At 42.1% G+C, this 25,912-nt stretch overlaps 1 protein-coding gene across 1 annotated transcript in view; it reads left to right on the forward strand.

Moving 5' to 3' along the window:
* The window catches only part of NPR3 (natriuretic peptide receptor 3), a gene marked incomplete at both ends in the record, with an annotated part of 38,481 nt that overhangs the window by 8,934 nt on the left and 3,635 nt on the right, over positions 1 to 25,912 (forward strand). The window contains 4 exons of the mRNA XM_082302192.1: positions 405 to 571; positions 17,168 to 17,303; positions 21,009 to 21,103; positions 24,862 to 24,997. Coding sequence (XP_082158318.1) covers positions 405 to 571; positions 17,168 to 17,303; positions 21,009 to 21,103; positions 24,862 to 24,997 — 534 coding nt within the window. The remainder of the gene's footprint in view (positions 1 to 404; positions 572 to 17,167; positions 17,304 to 21,008; positions 21,104 to 24,861; positions 24,998 to 25,912) is intronic.

Raw genomic sequence — 25,912 nt, forward strand, 5'->3', positions numbered from 1 at the left:
CGTGCTCTTGACTTTACTGGTGCCTTTCTGACTGTCCAAGGGGAGTGATGTGTAACAAACACTTTGTGCTTGAATGCTCCCTTACTTCTTCTAACTTAAATATCTCTGTGTTTGAGATCTGGCATATGTGTTTTACTCCAAGATGCCACCTTACACTTAGGATTTATCCCACCCTTGTAGGATAAGCAAACACATCATGGGAGTAAAATTGTCCTTTGGTTTGCACATTGGCTTTTTAGCTTCCTCACTGCCCAGTTTCTGGCATGCCTTGAAGAAGGGTCAGTTCTCCTTTGTACTTTACCATCTCCCCAGCGATCAGAAAAGGGGACTTTTGGGTGGAAAAATGAGTCCCATAACGGTACCTAATTCAAATAGTCTCAAAATATGCTTGTTTCCCCCCTTAGGAAATGGCTCTTGGAGAAGAGGAGACAAACATGACCTTGAAGCCAAGAAAGCATACTCATATCTCCAAACCGTCACTCTGCTGAGGACTGTGAAGCCTGAGTTTGAGAAGTTTTCCCTGGAGGTGAAGAGTTCTGTTCAGAAGCAAGGTCTTCATGAGGATGACTACGTAAGTACTTGATGACAGTCTTCAGGTCATAGCATCTTCAAAAACATGCTCCTAATTAAAGCAGAAGTGGCAGTGAGACCTTATCAGGACAGTCACCTGTTGCAAAATCATGCTGTTGCACATAAAGTTTTTTTGTTGTTGGGGGGGGAGGGTTTGGGTGGTTTTTTTTTGTTGTTGGTTGGTTGGTTTTTGTGGATAATGCAAATTACAAGAATATACTTGTTCGAGGTGGTCTATATTTGTGCACCACCATCCATGCAGTTGTCCTGTGCTCATCTACTAGTTAATCAGCAGAAAGGTTGGGAAAGGGCAGGTCTCTTTCACTCTACCTACCACTAATCGCTTCCCTTTTTTTAATGGGCAAATAAATACAGCCTTCTTTTTTGTTTTCTCTCAATAATTAATTTTCTTTTTTTAAGAATCCAATCTCAGAAAGTTACACTGTCTATATTGCATCTGGTGAAGTCATTCCTGATGTGGATGAGAAAAGTGGTCTTACTTCCCAACAAAGCATATTTAAGTAGTTGCTGGGTTTTTATTTTGAACTGTCAAAAATATCAACAGAGTCCTTGCAAGTTGCTTTAAGCCTTGGGGAATGCCACTGTCTTCCAGAGGTGGATGTGGGAAAGTATGCCTTTTTTTAACCTCTCAAAAGGAGGAAAATGCCTTTGAAAATTCTTTTGAGGTACTGCTAAGGTAGTTCATTAGGCATTTTCATAAAAAAGTCATCTGTGGAAGCAAGAATGTGCAACACATACCTGCAGTGATTTCTGCATGCTGATAACAAGTCCTGCCCTGACAGTTAGCCTTCTGCATGGTGCAGTGTCAACTTTCCAAATATATTTATAAAGAAAAGAGGCTTGAAGAGGGTTTGGTCGGTCCTTAGCTATAGGAAATGAGAGCCTGAAACTCAAGAGGGCAACCCAAACCTTTCATTTCCAGGTTCCACTTAGGCTCCCATCTCATCTCTTGGCTTTAAGCATTGTGTCCATCTTTAGTTCATCAGCTTGTGCTTGAAGGTTGTGTTAAAGAATGATTAACTCTTCCTACAGTTTATTGTATAACTTTGGCTATCTTTAGAATACTTGTGCTTCTTAGAATGTGAATGTATTATATTGAAATGTTTTACCTAAAATGTTAAATTTGAGTCGAAAGAGTGGTTTATATTTGTCCTGTGATACTTTCAAAATCTAGTCATAGTCTTTTGTTGGCATGTTTTGTCTTGGTTTAGTTGAGAAACCCCAGCTCATAGTTTCAAGGTGCTGCTCTCTGAAGAACCTGCTAAATGAGTTTTGAAGAAGGCATGGGACTTTAATTTGTGCTGTTCTTCCCTTTTCTCTCTTATGTGTCCTTTAGCAGACGTCACTTAGCAAGCTGTGTCCTTTGAAAACCTGCTATGTGCCTTTGGTTGTGGTTGGTGAGAAATGTGATTTTAAAATACTTAAGATCCATTCATCTGCGGTGTTGTGGCTTCTTTTTTAGTCTGGGCAGTGTGACATCTCCCCAGATAGGAAAAGTCTTATACTGCTGAGAGCTGAGGATGCTGTCTGTGGGCAGTTTTGAGGTGGGCAAGAGGATACTTTTCTCTTCTTTAGGATGGGGACTCACTGCAAACCCTGTGCAGTGTTGATTTGGGATACACAGATACAAGCCCTGTTCTGGTCAAACAGAACTGGATCTAGGGGAGAGCAAATTCCCCTGTACCAGCATGGGGGAGATTTTGCAGGCTAATGTGTTTGCTGGGGAGACTCCCTCACAGCTGCACACCCACGGCCAGAAGTCCTCTGTTGTCATTCCTCGTCCTGTGGCTGCTGTGTGTGCTGTCACTGCTCCTGACAGCAGTGGGGGCTGGCTCCCAGCCATCTCATCCTTGACCTTCTTCTGCCTGGCTCTGAGGGCTGCCTCCCCCTGTGTCCCACTTCCACCTGTGATCCAGAGTCCTTTGCCTTGTGCCAGGCACTCCTTCACACAAAGCTGTGAGCCTTAGCTAGGGCCAGGCAGTTGCATGGGCCCCCTCCTGCTCCTGCCTCTCCTACTCCTCTTCCTGTTCTTCCTTTCCAGCTGGCTTTCTTCTCACTTCCCAGTCTGTTCTTGCTGGGTCACAGAGATCATCTTGTGATCTATGTACACCTACCACAGCTTCCTGCCATCTGAAACATGAACCCTTGGCTCGCAGGCAGCCTTGGGGTGAAAGCCTTTGAGATCTGGAGCTCTCTGTAGGGGAGATAGCAGGTCATGGCTATGGGGGAAGGAGTTTGTTTTCAAGTGTAGAGTGCCCTGGTATTGGATGGATGCTTAACTTACATAGATCTCAGCAGAGCCTCCCCTACCTGCTTTTTCACAGCCTTCTAACAATGGTAAAGTAAAATATCTCTGAGAGAGTTAGTCTCTGGCTGAGTATAGCAAAAAAAACTCCGTAGCTGTGTTTCTTCCTTAACAGTGTGTGAACTTAACTTTCTAGTTTTCTTTGCATCGTTCATGATGGATTATATATTTCTCCACTTTGGACAGTGGGAAAGAGATGCATCATATTCCCTTAACTGATTGTCCTGCTGCCCTGTTTGGAGGAGAAACATTTTGGGGCAGCCTTCAGGATTAAGAAAAAAAAAACATTCTGAAAACTAATGGGGAAAAATAAAAAGCTAAACTAAAGGCCAGTTCCTTGCCCCTTGAAAAATTTGTCGGTAGTGGGCACCCATTAAGAGTGTTTTTTTTGGCATGGGGAGAAAGTGGCCTGGGTGTGCAGTAAGCAAGGCTGTGTCCTCCAAGGGAAGATTGGGAGGGAAAAGTCCTTGAGCTGAGTGGGTGGGAAGTGACAGAGATGGATTTTGGTCTGCTGGATTCTGCTTCTGAAAACAAAAAATATGTGGAAAGATAATCAATAGCACAGCCCATCTGAAGTCCTATCCACAGGCATTGAAATACAGTCCTCATTCTTTTCTGCAAGCTGTGTCCCAAGAGGAGGTGCTTAGGGAGGTTTGGATTTGAGGCATTCAGTGTGTCTGCTTTTCTGTGTGGATTTTTCCAATGTCATGGGAAAATGGGGCCCCAGGCCCATGGTCTATATTATCTCACACTGACCCTAACTCCAACAAAAGTCATTAGTGCTGCCATTTTATCCTGGCCTCTTGCCAGTACTAATCCTAAAGGCATTATTATCTACCAAAAAAGAATATCATAAAAATGGAAAATAAGCAGATGACAGAAGGAAAGATAAGGGAGACAGAAAGGGCAAAGTCCTAAAGCCGCAGCTGTCCCACTGCCAGATGCAGAACTCATACAGCCCTTGGAGGAGTAACAGGTCAAAGATTGTTGGCTGTCTTCATCTCCAGCTGTGAAATCACACAGAAAAGAGAAAAACGTGTTTTGGGTACGTCTTTCCCAGGTCACAAGTTTCTGTTGTTTCTGCATGGGTGTTACGCTGTGGAAATGGGGAAGGTGGAGCAACCTGTGCCTTATTAGTGAGCAGGAAAGTGTGGAAAAGACAGTTTCTTCAGGAATCTCTCTTGTGAAGTAAAAAACTTCCTTAAGCACCATTTAACTCTACAGCATTGAAAATAAGAGTGGCAGAGAGGTTCTGAGAAAGCATCTTAGAAATATTTGGGTTACACAGGATGGGGCAGTGATGATCCCTGTCTGAATCCATCAGCTGCCTGAGTCCACTAGCAAATATTGTTAGTTTGTTTGTTCACCACTCTGAATGTGAAAGCAGTACTGTCATGTTAATGTAACCCAAAGAACTGTGGGCTGAAGCATTAAATCTGCTCAGCCATCATTTCAGCATTCAACAGTGTCTCATGTTTTTTCAAGAAACATCCTGTAGTTTTGTAGAAAGACTGACCATTTTATTTTGTGCCTACGTGGAGGTTGACTTCTCTGATAAAATAAGCAAAAAAAGGAGGAATTCTTTACAAAAATCTATTAAAATGTGGGGTTCCAGACATGCAGTAGAATTGTTTTAATGCTTTTATACAAATGATGGCAGATTTTTTACTTTTGTAATGTTAGTGAATTAACAAGGCATTAAAAGCAGGGAGTCCTGGTCTCTATAAACCATCTAAGATCCTCGGCTTAATTGCAAAATACAGGGCAAGCTCTGCTTGCAGACCTATAGCCTAGGTGAGGCAGACAGCAGTGAGAATTGCATGCCATTACTTGAAGGAAGAATTTAAAACTGTCTCTAAATTGATATGTGAATAATTCCCAACACATGCTGTAGTTAAAAATGTTTATGAATAAACAGTGTTTCAGTTAAAGTATATGCATAAGCCATTTTTATTAAATAATGCTGAACACTTAATGAATTGGCGGTAGCATGCAGTTTGGAAGTTCTTAATGCACCTTCTGTTCCTGACTCAGGCCTAGGATTCAGTAAATGCTTTTTTTATGTCCAACCCAGTATTCTGAGCTCAGATGATTTTACAGCCAGGAATATTTGCTCTTCTGAGGTTACAGACCACCCATGGCTTGTTTTTACTTCTCATTTAAAAGCTGAAAATGTAACTAATTAAACAAATATTTCTGCTATGTTAACTACATGACAGCATTGTTCACGAGGTGAATGCATGGGTTTTATCCTACCCACGACCTTTTTCACCCTGAAAATGAGCATCAGGAGAAGGGAACTGGAGCCTGATTTGCCAGTAAAATTATCTCAGTGAAAGAATGAGCTACAAAGATTTATTAGATCAGCAAGATGCTACTCCCTGTTAGAAAGGGAAACACTTTTATTTAACATTTTCATCCCTCTGCAAGGAGAAATGGTGCACTCAAGACAACCTTTCTAGCTCCAGTAGTTAAATACAAAAGCTACATGGGAGGTAGCTGTGCTCATAAAGTTTATCATCTCGTCCATAACATCCGTGCCAGGCTCTTCCCTGTGTGTATTCCTTAACGTCAGCCTTTTAATTAGGATTGCACACCAGCTAAGATAAGGTTGGGAGAAGGGAGCAATTCAGTCTTGTAGCTGAGATGCTGAAAATGTAACTTACTCAGCAGTGTCCTTCTCACTTGTCTTTTTTCAGGCACAGGCAGGCAAGATTAATGTCAGGCAGGCTTTTGTGTCTTCTGACTGCATAAGGATGGGAGAGAGTTTTGAGGAGATTTAAGGGGGGGGTGGGCGTGGAAGAAAAAACCCCCCAAACCCTGCCAGGGAATAATTTGTTCAAATGAATGGGTCTATTCAGCTGCTGGAGTGCTTTGCTAATTGTGTTCAAAAGAATAAAAGCAAACCACAAGCTGCTTTCAGCAGCCGGAAAAAACGGTTTCACATGCCAGCTTATTAACAAGATGAATTCTATTAGTAAAACATATTTAGGATTTTTACGACCAACCCTTCACCCGTTGGAATTAATGAGAGTGTCTTTATTTTCTGTAAGAGAAGTATTGAACTGTGGACTGCTAAATTTGGTGAATACAGCAGACACTTTTTTTTTCTGAAGATAATGCTTTCTCAGTGGTATGAAAGACCAGTGTCATTCACGTCAGGGTCTTAGGCAAAACTACAGTGTAATAGTAAGTTATTTGCCAGTAACAGATGTCATGAAAGACAGTAAAAGAAATAAATTATTCTTCTATTTTCCAGGGGATTTGTTTAGTTTTTCTAGCCCATCTAAGCATATTTTTGAAGCTGTCTTAAACCATGGAGGAGATAGTATAAAACTGAATGTGTATCTGGAAATAGTAATATCTGAACTCTTTGGGAATGTAAAAGTTTAGAGTTGATCTTCATGGATATGTTGTATATTTTCCATAGCCCCGTGTTTTTACTTGGATTTCACAGATATTTGGATTCCACTTTACTAAACAGGCACTCAGACATTTATGGGTAAGGCACTCTTTGAAGTACTTGCTAGAAATACACCTTATTTTCCACTAATAAAGTGTGAACAATATGTCCTCCTGCAAAATTCATAACCTGTTTCTGTTTTTAGTGCTTCTCCGTGCTGTTTGCATTGCTAGTAATCCAAAAGCTAATTTATCCCATTGAGATTTTGTTTTAATGTAAATTCATAGGATTTTTGATACTGGTATAGAATGGTCCTCAGGTTTGGCTCTGAGATGTCTGAATGAAGGAAAAGATAAACTCTGTATCTCATTTTGCATAAAACGGCACTTGAAAAATTAAATACCTTTGCTTAACAGACTTTTTAGCAGCCGCTACCTTTTTCCGTGGGTCTTGTTCTCTGGATATGTTGTGAAAATAACACTGGGTTCGAAGTTTCCTTGTTTACTGAAAAAATACTCAGCTCAACAAGGCGTGAAGAGGAGGTTTGGGTGAGTATGCCCCATGTCAGGATGGTGTTGCAGGCAGCTGGAAGCTGTTCTGCACTTGCTGAACACTTGCATCAGATGGCTGATGGGATGCTCCAGCCTCAGACCTTGGGTGCTCTGGAGAGTTCACCTGTCTGTGCTGGTACCCTCACACTGTGGTAGCACAGATTGGTTGAATTCTGTCTGAGCAAAGCAGTTTAATCAGAGAGTTTGATTAGGAGGGTGGCAGGAGGTGTGGGGAAGATGCCATGCTTTGTTTTCTTTAGGGATATAGTGGAAGAACAGTTCTTCAAGGCCAGAAATGTGAATTCCTTGTTTGAGAGCGTCAGAGCAGAACAGGTGTTGCCTCCACACTGGCAGCTCCCACACTGAGGTGGTCCAGGGAAGCTTTCTTGAACTCGTGGGGTATTGGTATGGTTAAAGTGGTTCTGAATGGCAGCAGGGCAAGGTCTAACTTTGTGATACTCAAGTTAAAAGTCTTCTAAAAAACCAGTATAGGTGGCAATCAGTAACACCTCAAGCCTGAGATCTCCCACTGTGTCAGCACATTCATTTCTTATGGCTGAGTGCTCAGAGGTTAAGGTGAACGTAGCTCTGGGAAGGGCTTATTCTCCAGAGGGACAAATGTTTTAACAGAAGGGCAGGCCAGTCCCATGGGTGAGTCGGTCACCTTGGTGTGTGAGTGTTGGCAGAGCAAGGACAGGCAGCAGGGCTTGGGTGTGCTGTAAGAGCAGGTCAGTGTACAGTGCTGCCAGCTCCAATTTTTAATTTTTTTTTCAGGGGATATTTAGCAATTTTGCAAATGCAGAGGGGGTAATGTAGTCAGCCTGTGAGAACGGGCTGTGTGAATAAAGGCAGTGGTGTTCTTGTGCATGCAAGGAGGCATAGGAACCCACAGGAGAATACTCAAAACTTTCCTTCTCCCTTTAGTAGATACTTTTTTCATTAGGCAGAGAAGTCTGGGACAAAAATGAGAAGGTCTAGCCCATTCTAAAAAGAGCTAATATATCAAAGTGTATTGAAAAGACAAGGAGTGTCTCTGTCCCAGAGCAAATGAATAAGAGGGGCATGAGAAAGGGGCATGGGACAATGGGAGGAGGGTAGGTGAGGACGCCCTTTGCTCCGTGGCTGGGAACAAGGTGACATTCACCAGGCAGGACATTTACATTTGATGGGAAATGCGTGTGTACAATGCATCCAGTTAGCCCACCAGCCTGCAGACTACAAAATATCTTAGCAAAACTAAGGAGGATCTCAGGGATCAGACAGCCAATAAGGATGCAAGCAGCTACGAGATTGAGGTTTTGGTTTCTTGGAGTGGCTGCAAATCCTCAGATGCAGAGGTATTAACTACCATGCTGCTGCTGAAGGGTGGGAGGGTGTTTCAGGTGTGAAGCTGGAACCTTACTGCCTGCTGACAGGTACACACAAATATCTGCTGATATAGCTGCTGTACCTCTCCTGTGCTGCTGGGATCATCGCAGGTATGCCAGCAAAGGGATGGTTAATCAGCCAGCTGAACACCTTTCATCAGATATCCACTATCTGAAAGAAAATAACAAAACCAAATAGTTAAATTTTAAATTATTTGGAATGGAAGCATGATTAATAGCAGCCTGAGGGTTTGCATTAGTTCCATGCCATTAAAGTTTACAAGTTCATATGCCCATTTACCCTGGTATTTAATAAAAGGATCATTTGTCATGGCAACCACAGCCTCAGGTGGGCTCTTCTGGCAAATGATTTGCTCCCAGCCCAGAGGTCCCCCAGGTCTTGGCAGGTCATACCTGTCCCCCAGCACCTGGATTTGAGTTCCAAGAGTGCCTCCACCTCAGCATGCCCTGCAGACAGGGCAGGGGAAGGGTGGAATTCAGATTCTCTGAAAGCAGAGATTGGATCCTGAAGTCTCTCATGCAGCACAGCAGTAGTAGGCCTGGGGCAGGGAGTTTAAAAGGACTGGTGCCCTATGGGGTTTTTGTAAAGGCTTGACTGTGAGTTCATGCAGTGGGGCGTTGTTACCTGCCTGTGTGAGAGTAAGAGGGTCGCATCGTCCCTCATTCTCTATCTCCTCTGCTGGCAAGGGTGCAGTGGGGTGCTGGTTCTCATGAATCCTGGTTGTGCATGCCTAAATTTTTGCCTGGTACTGAATAAGGATCTTAGATGACTAATCCCAGCTCCTAGCATACTTTTGAGCTAAGCACCACTTTTGGCTGTGTCTAAATCATTTGTGTTTATGAAGTACTTAAGGCTATAAAGCAAATGCGCTGCTGGATAGTCTTTGCTAATCTGCTTCAAAGCAGAAATCAAATGGTCCTTTTCATCAGATGTGGTTTTTACACTATCCAAGATTCTACCAGCCCACTAGCTAGTGTAGCACAGGTGAATTCAGTTTGAACACGAGTTGTCTCCGCAGTGATACAGTGATTTTTCTGAGTTTTGTGTGAGAACTGATGTGATCTTGAGTGTTTTTAATACAAAAAATAAAATATGTCTGTGATTTTTGTGGTTTGGTGATAATGTTAGAAATCCAGAACCCAAAACAATTGCACATTGTACAAGGATAAACATTTAACAAAAAATGTCCTTCCTGTTTGTCCTAGCTCTGTATTAATTTAAATCATTTTAACTTATTTTAGCAAGTGGAACTGATTTTTTCAGATGAGTGACTGTCATCCCGAAAACTGAGATATGTTCCTGCTTGTAAAATATTCTTGCCTGCTGACATCAAAAACTTAATATCTAATGAAAGGACTGGGGTGGGGTTTTTTTTCCTTCTAAGTGTTTATCTGAAATTAAAATATCCCAATTTAAATGCTAACTTAAAATGTAAGCATTCATTGCAACTGTATAACAGATTGTCATCAGACTACCAATGGGGATTCAAGCATAATTTGGTTTCTGCGTGTGTATGTGTGTTCAGCTGAAAAGAATAATTTCTTTAGTATTTCTTGTGTTTTACCAGTATGACTAGATACATGATTTCTGGACATAGTTTTCTAACTCATCACATGAATGACCATATAGTTTGTTAGAAGGCAAGAAATCCTAAAAAAAGTAGTAAGGTTAATTTTATAAATGACAGCTCTACCTTTTATGGTTAAGATCCCTTCAGTATTCAGGCAGTCATAGTATAGTGCTTTGTGCTAGAGATCCTTTGCGTTAGTTGTTTGTCTGATGTTAGAGATGCATTATAAACATGGGATATTTCACCTGAACTGCAGGAGCACAGTAATGTATTCTATGATTCTATCCTTTTCCTTGTTAGGTGACCTGGAGCCCTTTAGAGCTAAATTATAAAGGTGAATAGTATGTGTGTAAAGCATACATAAAGGAGAAATTCCCCTAAATGATTATTCTGTAGGTACTTGACTTCCAGTACAAAACAGTACCTTAGATACATCAATTGCACTCCTTTGAGGGCAACATTAAAAGGTAATGCAGGAACCAAAACTACAGAGGGGTAAAGTGGCTGGTAGCAGCTTACAAAACGAATCAGTGAACGTGATGGATAGAGCCAGAAATAGATCGCAGACAGGTTTTCAGGGGAAAAAGTCTGGTCCAGAAGAGCATCCTGTTCCTGGAGCAGGGCAGTTCTCAGCTCAGCCTGCCCCTGCTTTGGCCATGCCAGTGGAGGTCTGGGGAGAGTCTGAGAACCCAGTGATGCCAGGCCATGGGTTGAGTGCAGCAGTCAGAGCCCCCTGATGTGAACTGACTGTGGGTAAAGTTCTAACTCTGCCGAGGTGACAGTTCCTCTTTCTGTGTTTAATGGAAGGAGCTCATTTTGGCACTATCTGGAAATTTCTGCCCAGCCTGTTGGCAGCAGGCACTGGGGGTTTACAGAGATTTCTTTAGATAACCACAGGAGAGTGTTGCAAGCAATAGACAAAGAATAGGCAGCTTTTGCAGGCAGTGGGGTGGAAGGGTTTCTCCATGCCTTTGTATCTCAGTTGTCACTGTAACCTGGCATGTTTTAGCTGACATTTCACAGTGCAGCTACCCTGTCGTCTGGGATTGAATAGCTTTTTGCTTCAGTTCACCATTGAGACAATGGAGCAACTTGTGGCTGCTCCAGCCAGATGACTGTGAGTAAATCTACTAGTTGTTCAAGAATGGGGTGTTAAGAAAAACAAGGAGGAAGGCTGGCCCTGTGGTTAGTTTTCTTTCCATAGCAAGAAAATAACCTTCACTGACAAAAACCCTTGACTCCCTGAATTTGGCTGCGTTTTTTAAGTAAATCACAGATATTGCTCTAATTTGTTGATTTACTTTTATTTTCTTTTTGTTAATTTATTTCATTTCAGCAGACCTTTTCATGGAACAAGTGGCAGACTTCTGGTGCACAATTGGCTTAAAAGTGGATGGAAGTTTGTCACTAGTGCTGCTTCAGTCCTGTTGGAGTAAGCGTCCTCTTGTCTGAGTGGAGCAAAGGCAGCAGTGGTTTGGCATGCCTGGGGTGCACCTCAGCTTGTGTACCAGCTGAATAGTTCAGGCAGGCAGAGGCATGGTCTCACCCTCAAAGAAATGAGCTTAATTGCAGCACAGCATCTTTGTGTCCAAATCAAACAGAAAGTGCAGAAAAAAGCAGGGATCTTGCTACACATCTTGTCTCTCAAATGGTGCATGCAGGCTCTTTCATGGTGAAGATGGGTGGCTGATGAGCTGCAAGCAGTGCTTGCACCCGAGGCTCTGTAAAAGTGGGCTTCAGTTGCAGATTCCTTGTGCCAGGGACACATAGCCTGGTGTCCAGAGTGCTTGGGTGGAGCAAACACCTCTTCTCCTCTATTCCCAGCATCACTGCTGCTCCAGCAAATACTGGCAAGGAGATGATCACAAGCAGGCAGCCTTGTTGGAAGAAGCCTCCTTAAAGGGAAGTGACGTCTTGTTCGTCTGCAGTGCTGAATTTTTAAGCTATAATTTTAGAACGGAGGATAAGCATCAGTTTGCAGAATCCCAATAATAAAGTCACATGCTCCCCTACAAGAAAAATCTCTTATGGATTTTCACGTAAACACTGAGTCCCTGGGAAAGATGAAATTGATGCAACATTACTTAAATAAATCTCTCTTAGATACGCCCAAGGTTTTACTGTTATGCTCTTCCTTTTTTCCAAGGGAGAGATGTGAGTTCCAGCTCCAAATAATAAAGTAAGTTTGGGTAGTTATATGTCCTTCAGAAAACCACGTCTTGAGCCCTGGCCTCATCTTTTCTTGAGCAGGTGCCCATTTATATATTTATAGAGACTGGATATCAGTGAATACAGCATGAGGCTGTCCTTGGCTACAGCCGTGTTGCCCAGAATTTGGTATAAGGCCATATATTCTTTTTCAGTTTTGAATTAAATATTAAGGAAATGGCCTTCTCCGAAGAAAGCATGTGTTTTCATTATTTTTTCCTTTCTCTTACTGTTTGTTTGAAGCGCCAAGGTCCAGTAGGGGAGCAGTATGGTTGCCCAAGTGAGCAGTCTGTGCTTTTAGTCTTAGGCATCTAAACATGCAGATTTGATTAACTGTCTTCAGCTTTATTCTCCTTTCCAGCTCCTGCTTCGGTTCCACAGTACTGTGAAACAGGTCAGGTGATGTATCCCTCTCTGTAGGCACCCCAAGACATGCTGTTTATGACAGCTGACCATGGGTGCATCCCATGGCTTTGCATTTGTTCTGCTTGGGAATCCTTGAAATCCCAGTCCCAGTGCATGGAAGTTGCTGTTATCCATGGGTGATATTCAGGAGCTCTGGGAGTTTCTGTTGCATAGTGGCATTAAGAAATCCTGTGAGGTTCTAAGGAGATGGATGGTGGGTTAGCGAAAGCTTTGATAATCCTGTTATGGAGTAGCATGCAGAATGATACGTGGTAGTGTTACAGCAGTAGGACATTCCTGCAAAGCTGAAACTGCACATGACATTGCTGGTTTGAAATGCACTTCACCTATTCGCCGGTAATGCTCCGGTGTAAGAATATTCTTCCCACAGTGTCATGTTCTCAATCTACGTATTAGTTCTACCCAGGGTTTCTCACTGGGATTACATAAACTAAAAGTTTAACACAAAATCCATTTGTAATAATGATACTTTATCTTAAAAAAATTAAACACGAATAATTTCTATGTGTTGGTCATCTACCGTATGGGAATCATGAGCACCTTGTTCCAGATTGTGCAGCTCAGAGCAAGGTAATAGCAACTCATCAAGGATGAGTCAGGCCCCTGACTGTCTCAGAACCATAAACAAGTACTTAGAACAGCATGGGCAGTGGCAATGTCCTGAATGGGAATATGCAACATGAACAAATGGTATTAAAGAAAGAAATCCCTGCTGTAGAGTTAAGGGAGTAGTGCTGGATAGTGAGTCAGCAGAAGGCAACCAAAGATACGTGTCAAGAATGCATGTAAGAAAATTTAGTTATGTCAGGACTTCTTAGAAAAGCTCATAAAAGAAGGACCATAATTATAACTGGCTTGGTGAAGGAGGATTAAAAAGAGAGAACTGACAGTTAAATTGCAGCTGCTTAGAAAAATACTTCTATTGAGATAGATTGAAACAGTATGAGATAGTAGGAGCATCATGTCAAATATGTAAATTGGTAAGATTTTTGCAAAATGTCTGGGTACAGTCCTCTGCAGTTCCCTAGGGTCCTCACTGATTTGGACTGGAACTATAGTTTGATGACTTGAAAATCACTGTGGATGTACTGGAAAGTAGATGCAGAGACCAAGCTTGGGAAATGTTAGTTGTTTGCCTTTTCAATAGAAAAAAAGTTATGTTGCTCCCCACTAAGCATGGAAGTGGTACAAATTGCTGTGATTGCTGTGATTCAGAGCTGGGCAGTTCCAGATGGAAGAGAATAATCTTATTTTACAGTCAGTAGGCAGGAGATGGAAAATTATGGGTCCTGCATGGCTGTAGCTTGGCTGTCTTCCACATCGGTAGTATTTTGCGTTGCTGTGTATGCTGTTAACACCTTGGTATATATGAACAGTGTGGTCACAGTATAGCTGCTTGGGGAACTATAACTCTGAACTGTGTAAAATTTATGCATGTGATTTCCACTGAGAGGGGTTGTTGGATTTTGGTTGTTTTCTTTTTTCTGATAGAAGATGATTAATTAAGAGTAGAAAGGCAGGAAGATAAAAGGGGTATATATCTTATTCAGCTGTGTAGTTCGCATACTTGCTTTTTAGGTATATGGTATTAGAATAGAATGTGAAAGTAGTGCAGAAGATAGCTCAGAAAGAGCGTTTCCATGTATTTGTGCTGCAGCCTCCAAAGATTTCAGCAAACCTGGCAGCTTCTCTGCTGCCAGTGGCGTTGCTGCCACGTTGAGGGGTGTCCCTGCTGTGCAGTATGGGCCAGGGACAGCAACATTATAGTGGATCTGACATGCAAATTGTGATTACAGCATTTGGAGCTCTACTCACATCTGTAATTAAAAAAGCAGCATAATTGAAAATGGAAAACACTATAATAAAAAAATTATGCTTTTATTAGAGCTCAACTAAAAGAACTTTTAATTACCTGTAAGATTAGTGGACCTTTAATAGATTTTAGATTCTGTTCAGTTTTTATTTTGAGGGTATCTAAGGTTGAACTAACACATTATTAATTACCATGGACACCTTCAAGCAGGCTGTGAAGATGTCTTCACATTTACTCTCATTCCTATTTGAAGCATTCCTGGAACATAAACTTTAGCTCTTTTTAATGCTTTTCCTGCAGCAAAGATCAAACCCTTCAAAATGTTTTGCAGCCATTACTTCACATTTTAATATTCTTCTGTCCTACACATTGTGCAACCCATGGTCTGTGTGGAACTGGGGCAACTTGAAAATGATTGAATGAGATGATATGCAGGAAAACTTTATTCCCTTCATGGGATCCTAGATCCCCTTTTAAGAACTGCTGCTTAAACATCTTCCTGGATTAATGTGAAAAGTCTCAGGAGTGCCCAGCATATGGTTTGGCTGGGGAGTGCAATCCCATCTGCAAATAGTAAGTGCTACTCTTTTAGAAGATTTTAAATGGCATAAATTACCCATAGTTTCAGCTTCCTTGGCAACATGAGATAAAATGCTGGGGTCTGTGTGTGAGCAACTGAGTAGTGGCATAAATGACATTCTGACAATTTTCTAATGTGATTTTTCACATGTAATGTCAGGGATTTTGGCCAAGTGGAGCTTTGGCAAGAGGCTGTGGCAGTAACCTCCCAAACTGCCAAGTGAGTTTTGACAGGGCTTATCTGGCAAATCTGCAGTGTCTACAGAAGGGTTTTCAGTCTGGTGGCATGAGTAGATTGCAGGTTGAGCAAATTAGCTGACAGAAGGGATTTTGAGGGTTGCTGTGTTACACTGAGAGGTCTTTGCCATGGACAAAAGAAGTGACAAATAGCTTTCCTTGAAACAAATGCTAGCCACAAACTGTAAATCAGCCAGTGGGGAGGTAAAGCTACTGGAGAGTCTAATTTCTCTCCTGAGAAAAAGAGTGTCACATAAAGAAAGCTGAAGTTTGATCGTCCACAGGGCACTTGGACTCTAACATTGGCACATGAAGCAGTTGTCAAGCTTTGTGGTTTCTTGGTTTGGTTGGGTTTTTTTCCATTCTGAAAAGTTAAAGCCCCTGCTGGCAAAGCCTGTCCTAGTATGCACTCTGTCCATCAGCTCTTTCTATTCCACCAAAAGCCTGACTTTCACCTCTTCTTTCATGCTTTTTTCATAGCTCAGAGTAAAGGCAGCTGCCCTTCAGTCTTTGGCTGTCAGAGTGAGCTGAGCTGTTCTGTGCCTCCTGTAGCACTGCTCTCCCCACTGTGGAGTCTTCCCACGGTGGATATGATGCATTCAACTGCAGCATAGGCTGGAGTTACTGAAAGTCCAGTTTTAAATGTCAGAGCAATGTAAACTTTTATATTATCAGTAAATAATTCCTAAATTCTCCTTACTGTTGGCAACTGCTTTGATAGTAAAGGAATGTCTTGGATGTAATTACATTACCAGGGTTTGATTAGTTCAGGTCAGCCAGTCAACTATGTAATACTTTTTATCTTTGGAACAGTTATTTAGTTCACTGGCCATATGTTTTGTCCTTTAACATTTTTAATGTCCAGCTAAACCTGTGAGAGTTAGAGTAGCACTTCATTTACTAGCATTTTTAATTGTTTAGATACACTGAAGTGGAAGATAAGCTAAATGTTGCTTCTGTCCAGGAGAGTATTTGTAGAGGTTGTTCACTGGAAGTGGCAGTAAGAGACCCCATAATGTGGTTATACCTTTGCTAGGATGTCAGGAGTTTTTTTATTGTAGTGAAACTCTGAGTGGATGGGAACATCTTTCGTGCAGCTGAAAAGATAATTCATTCTGAATTATTGTGCATCAAGTGCGTGCACTGCACTGCTGAAATGTAAGTTGCTGCCTACAGAAGGGGAATACCTGTGCTGCTCAGGTCATGATGCATCAGCTTCTGCTATTGGGTCTCCATCTGAACTCCACTCCTGAAACAATTATTGCTTCACCACTGAAGCACATCAGGCTCCTGAGAGCAAACTTGTAAGGTTTCTACAGCACTCGCCTGTTAACTGTTGTTGTAACTCACAGACCAAAAACTGTAGGTTGCCTACAAAGGTTCATTGGCAGCAGTCTTCTTTTGTATTAGGGTTATAAAGCAGGATTAGGGTTATTTCATTCATTTCTTGTCACTTACTGAGAAAACTATAAAGAACAGGAAAAGGTTCTCCTGGCAGTTCTAGAGAACACATTACTGGAGAGGGCAAGTAGTTTTCTCCATTGCTCATTTGCTCATGGAAAGATGCTTGGCTGAACAACAGCCAGAAATGGAAGTGGTAATCATTAAACAAGCAAATCCACCAGTTGTGCTCTCCAAAAAAAATCATGACCGAATATACTTCCCAGTCCTGAGAGGTGCTAAGTCCCCTTTGCAGAGGGAAGGGGTTATACTTGCTGCTGTGGGATGAGGATGCTCAGCACCTTACAGAACCTCACATGGTCAAGTACAGAATTTGTGCATCTGGGCATGGGAACTGGGATCTGCAGATTGCTCCCTTATCTGCAGAGCTATTCAGACACAACATTAAAGTGTGATTTGAGTGTCCAGAATAGCAGATAGTGGCTGTTTTTACAAACAGGTCAGAAGCTGCCGTTTTCCCCCTGAGGGTTTTTTGAGATAGATTCCTTTGTGTTCCAGCAGCTAAGAAAGTAACTCTCCAAATTAGTCACTTCGGTTCATTTGTGGGTTCTCTCTAAGTTAATCAATTCCCTAGGAAAGAAAAATTTTGTTACGTGTCAATTGCCATTGGTTTTTTTTCTTCTTTCTTTTTTAGGTGAACATGTTTGTGGAAGGATTCCATGATGCTATTCTTCTTTATGCTCTAGCTTTACAGGAAGTCCTGAAGACTGGTTTCAGTAAGAAAGATGGGGAAAAAATTGTTCAACAAACGCGGAACAGAACATATGAAGGTAAGAGTTAATATGGAGCTGCAGCTTTCAGAGTCAAAAAAACCTCAGGTCTCTGTTCTGTGCAAAGTAAGAACCCATGCCTATTTCACTTCTAAGACAGAGGAAAGTAACTGTATGAAGCCACGTATATCTTTAATGCTGGCTCACATACCTCACCAGTCTGACTTTTTTCTCCATCAACTGTTGAGGTCTTAACTCAGTTAAAAAAACTTAACAATTTACTGACCCTCGCTGATGTTGTGAAGAAATATCAATAATTTTCTCAGGCTCCTTCTTTGTTTTTGAAAAGATTACAGCTGCTCTCTTTGCTCACGTTCATCTATTAGCTCTGAGATTGCCCAGTTTTTCCATTTCACTTTTTTATCTTGAAAGCCTGGGAATGGATAGAAGCAAGCAGGTGCCAGGGTTGGGGTTATTTTGTGTTTCTCAACGGGATTCCTTTGGGTCCTAGAAGGATTTCCCCCAGCCTCCTTTCAGAAGCTGTGTGTGTTGTCTCAGAGGCAGCAGCTGAACAGCACTCTGCCTTTCTGTGCCCAGTCCTGGAGGCTGCAGTTCTGCAGTGCAACTGGCACTTTGTGTCACCTTGCTGTTGCAAAGTAATGCAGATGCTTTTGCCAGGTAAGAATTATAATAAAGAAACTGAGGATTATTGGTTTAATCTGTCATCTCTTAAAATATTTCCATCCATCTCTTTATAATGTTCCCATCCATCTTGTATAATAGTCCAGTCATTTGATGTAGGACTGGCAAGATTTCCTGTGGAAATGCCTGAGAGAAGGAAACATTTCCCCTAGATAAAAAGCCAGTGATTCATTTGAATGTATAAGAAAAACCTCAGTGGCCAGGTTCTCAGCTCTAAGAACACATTGAACGTAGTGTAGGAAGGCAAGAAGGGCAGCAGCTGCAAACCAATTTTTTGTTCTCAAATTGTGGCGTGAACACAAGGCAAAAGAATACTCAGGGCAGCTTAAGGGAACACAGGAATTGCTTTAAATTACACTGGTTGCAGACATCCCTTAAGCAGCCCTGCACCCGCTGGGAGTTGTGCTTGGCATCCCACTACCTCTCTTCACATCCATGGCTTCCCAAAACACTGTCTTAAGGGAGCAAATCTGGTGTCTGAGGATTTGCCTCTCTGGTTGGTTGTGCTGTGCATGAGACCCCACCACAGCCTGTGTTTTCTCTGCTCCTTTTCCTGTGCTGCAGGAAGCCACCAGCTCGTGTGCCCATGCATTAGTACCATGTGCTACGTGAGCTACATGATTGGTTCTCACACCTTGCTTGTAAAACCTGGCAGGAGGAAAAAATGTTCTCTTTCCACACTTGTGAAAACCAGATTGTTGCTGGTGGCTGACCTGTTCCACCTATTCTGAAAATGTAGCTGAGTTGGGCTGTGAGGGTGCAGTTGAAAAGGTCAAAATGCTTGTAAGTCATATGCCATTTCCTCCCTGTGGCAGTACTTTGCTGGACATAAAACTGATTTTGAAAGAGGCCTTTAACTCAATGTCTTGCAATCCAGTCCCTTAAGGAAGATCACATCCCGTTGCTCTGCCTGTGAGGCCCTCTCTGCCATGGATGCAGCATCACAGAGCATATATGGTTCATGCATCCACACATCAGGCTCTGCTGCAGGACTGAAACTTTATAATTGCCTTTGACTTTTGCAGGCCTTGATAATGGCAACTCCATTTTCATTTATGACTTTAATTTAACTGCTGACATGTAGATATCTGATTGTCTTGGCACCTCATTTTACAGCCTGCTCTGACCTGTCAGGATTTCCAACAGAATGTGGAAGCTGAGGTGATCAAAGGACTTCTTACTGATTGGGTTGTTAAAGACAACATGGTATAACTGCAGGGCACATTTTGTGGAGAATATTTGTTACTCATTGGCATTTCCTCTGAAAAACGAACAAAATGTTTTGTATGTAGGTATCTCACATAATAGAACAAAAAGTAAGTCCAGATAAAATCATCCCACCTTCATGCAAATGCAATTCTTCATTAAGGTTGTTTCAAAATTTCCTCTCTCTGTTTCTTAAGGAAATTGCAGGAAATGTTAGCCTTTCAAACTCCTGTTTTTGATTCAGATGAAAAGTTGAAAAATTAAGTTTTTCCTACTGTAAAAAAGAAACCCCAAAGGACCTCCAAGTTTCAATTTCAGTACCTACCTTCAAAAACTGAGTTTTGATTTTCTTAGGTCATAAAAGTGTCTGTGCCAATTAGCACCTCCTGTCAGATCGAGAATCCAAATTGATGTGTCAGCAGGGACATGACAGTTCTTGTAGTGGCCTCTTCTTTCAGTGTCTCACAGCCAAGTGGTTGTTACACCCATTCTGTTTCCTTGCAGTAATTGAATTGACAACTGCTTGATTACTGTGTTGTTATAATGAAACAGATGCTTGACAATAATCTTTGATTACCATTACATATTTTGAAAACCACAGCAAGCTGAAATATTTCTGATATCACTAAAGCTGAACAGATACAGACTAAATGAAGGTGTGTTAAGTCACTATCATTAGGCACGTTGGGGGAAATTTATACCCTGACTATCTGATCTCTCTTCTCTATTTGACTGTCACTGAGAGCCTGAATCTCAATGGCTTTGTGCCTGGTCTAGGCATGTAGTTGGTGTAACATGTATGTACAGTGATGCCTGTTTGCCTTGCACAGGTGTAAATGGCTGTGTTTGGGGTCAGGGACTGGAGAATCACATCTGAGAATATCTGAGGTGGTGAAGTGTATTGGCAGTCTCAAGATGTCTTCACCATAGTTAATTGGTATTGTTTGATGGATTTTAAGAACCTGCTTGACTTATACCTCGAGAATTTGAAGCCATGCTTTTTGTACACAGGGACATATGTTTGAAGAAGAGGTTCAGATTGAATCCAAGAATGGATTTATTTCCCATAACAGATCAAACAAGTTGCCCCAGTGGGGTTGTGCAGTTTCCATCCTTGGAGGTTTTGGAGAGCAGATAAAACCTTGAGCCTCCTCCTGAGTGACCCTGCTCTGAGCTGGAGGTTGGGCTCAAGATCTCCTAAAGCCCCTTCATATCCTATGAATCTGTGAGTCCCAGTTTCCCTAAAGTTCCAGAAACTGCAAAACAAGTGAAAATGGGGCTCTATGAATATAAACCAAACTGTATCAGGTTATGTAATTAATCTTATGTAGATGAATGCAGAGCTTAATGCATGTGTAGTGCACATGGTGCCCCTGGTTCATGCCATCTCCAGTATCCCATTAGATGGAAACATCATTGGTCTGCTTCTATGGGTGCAGCAGCCCCTTCAGCCTGAGCAGTGTAGGTCTCTGCCCCTGTGTCCTCTGCAACACATGAGCTGGACTCTCTTTATTCAGGCATTGTCAAATATTTCAGGATTAGGCTTCTGTAAATAACTCGCATTAAATATATTTGTGTTTTATTCTTACATGCTGGTTTTTGGATTAGATTTTCCTCACGTATTCTCCAGTCTCACACATTTGATATTTAAAAAGGAGAAATGTTAAGAATTCAGGAATGCAGACACCGAGATGAAATTACAATTTCTTCTGGAATGCCAACAAAAATGCTGGGAGACTGATGAGATTTCCTGTCATATCGGTCTGTAAAAACCTGTCCACTGTTTTCATGTTTTGCTTGGAAAGGCTCAGTGTTTTAACTAATTAATTTTCTGATTCCTCACATGCCATTCTTTAGGCATTGCAGGGCAGGTGTCCATTGATGCCAACGGAGACAGATATGGGGATTTCTCTGTGATTGGAATGACAGACCCAGAGGCAGGCACACAGGAGGTAAGGAAACAAACACCATTGCAATTGGCCACTGCTGAATTAGTAATTCAGTGTAAAGTAAAATGGTATAATCTCTTTACTTGGTGGCTTAATCTTACCAATTTAAAGACCAAATCCTTTCTGTAAAATAGCTATTTTGAAGTAGTTACACTAAGTTTTTTTAAACTTCTTCTTTTCTTTAACAGTACAACTTTCTTCACATGATGCTAGCCTTTAACTAAAGGGTGAATTCTCACAGGCTAGCTAAGCACTGCTAATTTTGAATACGAGAAATTATTGTTCAAATGAGCAAGGCCTTTTATTCATTGGTGGGAAGAAAGATTAATCTTACAGCAGTCTTACAGTGATGCACCAGTTATCCTGATGTATTAACACAGCAGGTACAGGTATTTAAATCTTACACTGTGGTCAACCACAAGCAGAAGTGCAGACTTTGCCTAGCCTTGTTTGTCAGGCAGCAATTCCTGAGTGCCTTGTTTTCAGTGTTTAAGAAACATTTTAACCAGATGGCTCCATATACACCAGATAGGTTATTCCACTGGATGCAGAAGGAGTGGAAGTGATGGACTGTGAAAAGGTCTGTGAGAAACAGCACCAGCTGCACATAGAGAATAGCATGTCTGGACTGAGTGTATTACTACATGCATCACCCTAAGTCCAGCTGCAGTGCAATGCTTTTGTTAGTTGCAAAATCAGCATCAACCTCATCTTGGCTGGTCTTCCTGATTTCAACAAGCTCAAACATAAAGCAGCAGTATCTGAGCTGGACATTTCAACATGTGGATTTGAATCCAGTGAAGTTATATAGTTCTTGTTGGTACTGCAGCAGAGACAAATTCCAGGACCCCTTTTAAAAGTGTGAGGATGTCTAGTGTGTTTCAGTGTGTAAAATGGATTGAAAAACTACAGCAGTAAACTGCAGACACTCCCAGGGGCAGTAGGAGTACAAAATGGTTGGGATAACTTTGGTGTGAACAACATGTGTTTCTTCTGTTTGTTCAGCCCAGTAGCTTTTTATGTCATTTATCAGTTTCATCTCCCTCTCTTACCCTTCCTTCTGTTGCTCTTTCACTTGCAACTTAAACTACCTTTTTTTTTAATGTTATATTTATTCTTTTAACTTATTGTGCAACTTCCCTCTGCTATGTTATGTACATAAATATACATGCAATTAATACTTACTGCTTTTGTCTGCCCTCATGCATAATTTCTACCCTCATGCCTCACTCTAAAATCATTGTTTCTTTGATAACTTGTTTTATTAATCTAGACAATTTTTTCTGTGTCAGTATGAGACTGTTTCTCAGCTGAACTATGCCAGATGGATGAGTGTTTGGGCAGAGCTGTTCTCCCAGGTCTATTCACAGAGTTTAAAGCTAGAAGAAAACCTAGATTTCCTAGTTTGACCTCTGCTATATTGGACACAGACAGGTTTCTTACCTTGTATGGAGGAGCCTTGTAGTTTACACATGACTAAAGCTCACACTGTAACAAGCATTCATTTTTGGTTTGGAGACACTGAAAGAACAGGGACTGCTTGGTGGTACCCTCATTGTTTGTTCCACAGATGAACCACTCCTGCTCTTCAAAAATCTGTATCCTGTTTCTGATCTGAATCTGCTTGGTTGCTTGCTGCTTACAGCTTTTTGTTCTTAAACTATTCTGCATACTTTCTTATTTAGTAAGTCTTGCTGGTAGAGGACTCACCCACTCCTGTTTGATAAATTAAACAATCTCTTAATAAATAATCTGCTGCCTGTGAACAATCACTGTTTCTTCCAGTTTACTGAATTTGCCTTAATTTTTGGACAAATGTTTAACCCATTTGTTCTTCAAAGGATTTATATATCCCAGTTGCAACTGCGAGATAAATAAGTTTCTTTATTTAGTGTAAAATCTACCTTTGTGTATCTAACCAGAGCAAACATTCTTTAAACTCATTAGCTTTGAAATGAAATTTCGGTGAAAGATTCGAACAGGCTACCCAAGCCTTGAACTCTAAACCTAGTGTATTAATATCTGGGTTTTATCCGTGGTAGGACAAATACGTTTATTGGTGTGCTTCTGGCCACTTCAGTGTCACAGTATATGGTCTTGCTGCTGTACAAAGATGTTTTTAGAACTGTTCTCAGATGAATGACCTATTACTGTTAGCACAATATAGTCCCACAACGTTGCAGTAGATTCAGTGTAGGTTATCTTGAATAAAGCCTGAAACTGTTGAAGACAGGACTGAAATTCTGAACTGCCTTTATGAATTGGTATGAAAACATAGCACTGTACTACCAGAATAACGCATGTGTAAATATCAGCAGAAATATAAAAACTGCAGAATTACAAGATTTGAAGGTTTTAACTGAACATGATCAAGTACCTCCGAATTCTGCCAAAACAGAAAACTCCAGCCTGGAGTGTGTAGTTGAGAGTCTCAGCATTCAAAGTGCTTGAATTCCTGGAACCACAGAAGGGCTTAGGTTGGGAGAGGCTTTAAAGATCATCCAGTTCCAACTCCCCTGCCAAGGACAGGGACACCTTCCACTGGCGCAGATTGCTCTGAGCTCCATCCAGCCTGGCCTTGAACACTTCCAGGAATGTGGAAACTGCACCCACAGCTTCTCTCTGCAACCTGTGCCAGTGCCTCACCACCTGCAGAGCAAAGAATTTCTGCCTAACATCTAGTCTAAATCTCTCCTCTTTTAGTATAAATCTGTTTCCCTTGTCCTGTCACTGCCTGCCAGTGATGAAGTTGTTCTCCCTCTATTTTGTAAACCCTTTTGAAGTATTGAAAGGCTGCAGTGAGGTCTCCCCAGAACCTTCTCTCTCCAAGGCTGAACAACCCCACTCTCTCAGCCTTTCCTCACAGCAGAGGTGCTCCACCCTTCTCATCTTCTTGGTGGCCTCCTCTGTACTGGCTCCAACAGGTTGATGTCCCTCCTGTGCTGGGACCCCAGAGCTGGATGCAGTGCTCCAGGTGGGTCTCAGCAGAGCGGAGCAGAGGGGCAGAATCCCCTCCCTCCCCTGCTGCCCACGGGGCTCTGGATGCAGCCCAGGACACGTTTGGCTCTCTGGGCTGTGAATGCCATGGCCGGGGCATGTCCAGCCTCTCACCCACCAGCACCCCCAAGTCCTGCTGGGCAGGGCTCTTCTCAGTCTGTTCACCCCCAGTCTGGACTCATGTCTAGCTACTAATACTTACACTTAGCTGGGTGACAGTCCGGAGCACTCAACTCACTATGGAGCAGTTGAAAAAAAAGCCGAGGGAGAGGAGGAGGAATATTCAGAAGGTAAAAAGCTTGTGTAAACTGGATTTATATAGAAGAGAAGCCTGGGCTCAGAATCAGATAAGAGCCTGTGACTGTGTAAAGCAATGTTTCAGAAAGGAAGAGTTTCTGTAACCACTGGCAATTTGGTAAGATGTGATGGATAATTACAAAAAAAGAATTTTAGGTTACGTGCTGGGGAAAACAACTGACAGTCAGGCTAGCTAACTTCCAGAATAATTGCTACAGAAATTGTCAAGTCTCTGTCTCTGAAGGCTTTTATGAACAGATTAGATAAACATCTGTCAGGAATGCTTTTGTTCTTCTGATTCTGCCCTAGGGCAGGGCATGTACTACATAACCTCCCACAAACCCCTTCAGCCCTCTTCTCTGAGATTCAACATCATGCCACAGGAGTCAAGTGAGTGATGCTGCTCTCCTGTTCGTTTTACTTAAGTTGATAGGAAAATCTTTTCATTTTTTTCTTGTTTTTCATAGGTGATCGGGGACTACTATGGAAAGCAGGGGCGATTTGAAATTCGATCAAATGTGAAATACCCATGGAATCACGGCAGGCTGCGACTAGATGAAAGCCGAGTTTCAGAGCACACAAACAATACACCATGTAAATCATGTAAGTTAAGTGACTTAATGCTCCTGTCCCAGCTCCAAAGAGAAGAATCCTTGAGTTGATGAAACATAACAGGCCATATTAAATTGTTTAGCACAGTTGTCCAGTGGAGACACGGTGACTGTCTCTCTATCCTAACTGCTTGGGAGGTTAAGGTCTGGCAGCTGTGGGTAGTACATGGTCTGAATCACTTCCCTGAACTTAAACTTGACAGTAATCATGCACAGCCCGGAGCCCTGGAAGCTTTAGGACTTCCCAGGGGCCTTTTAGCCAGAAAGAGGGATGTATCTGAAACCTCTGCAGAGAATAATCACTCTGATAATTAGCAGCTGTGCCAGTGGGAGCAGCATTCTCCCAGTGCAGAATGATTTTCAGTGTTGTGAGAAGGTACTGTGAGGGGCCCAGTAGGCTGAGGAGAAGTGAAGTTGAATGGGGTGACATCCATGAATTCAGAAGGCTGGGACTACCCTCCAAAGGGCAGGTGTCTGTTCTTTCCAGCACACTGACTTCACATACCGTGTTGTAGTGAGTGGGACATTGCAAGGAGATTGGGGTAGGAGGATGCTGCTGCCTCAGTGACAAAGGGCGGTCTTAACTTTTCACAGGAAACAAATTGCTAGTCCTGCAGTGAAAAGGTAACTCCAGCCTGATAATTCTTCAATCCTTGAAAAACTGGTGTGTACACAGACCATCAGTGGTCAGCATGGTGTAGCTGTGCACCTGCTTCCTTCTGTTCAGACAGAATCCCCTCAAAGGGTCAAGGATGAATGAAGAGAAAGGGAGCAGTTTAATTTCCTTCTCTGTTCCTTTCCACAAGCCTGTGCCCATGAGCAGACTGTGTGCACATGAAAATGCCATTGTTCTTCAGGAGCCCTGCACTTCCCAGAGACAGTCCCTGCTTGGGCTTCCCTTCAGCCA

Source organism: Coloeus monedula (genome assembly GCF_965178545.1).
Source record: "Coloeus monedula genome assembly, chromosome: Z".
Classification (NCBI taxonomy): Eukaryota; Metazoa; Chordata; class Aves; order Passeriformes; family Corvidae; genus Coloeus; species Coloeus monedula.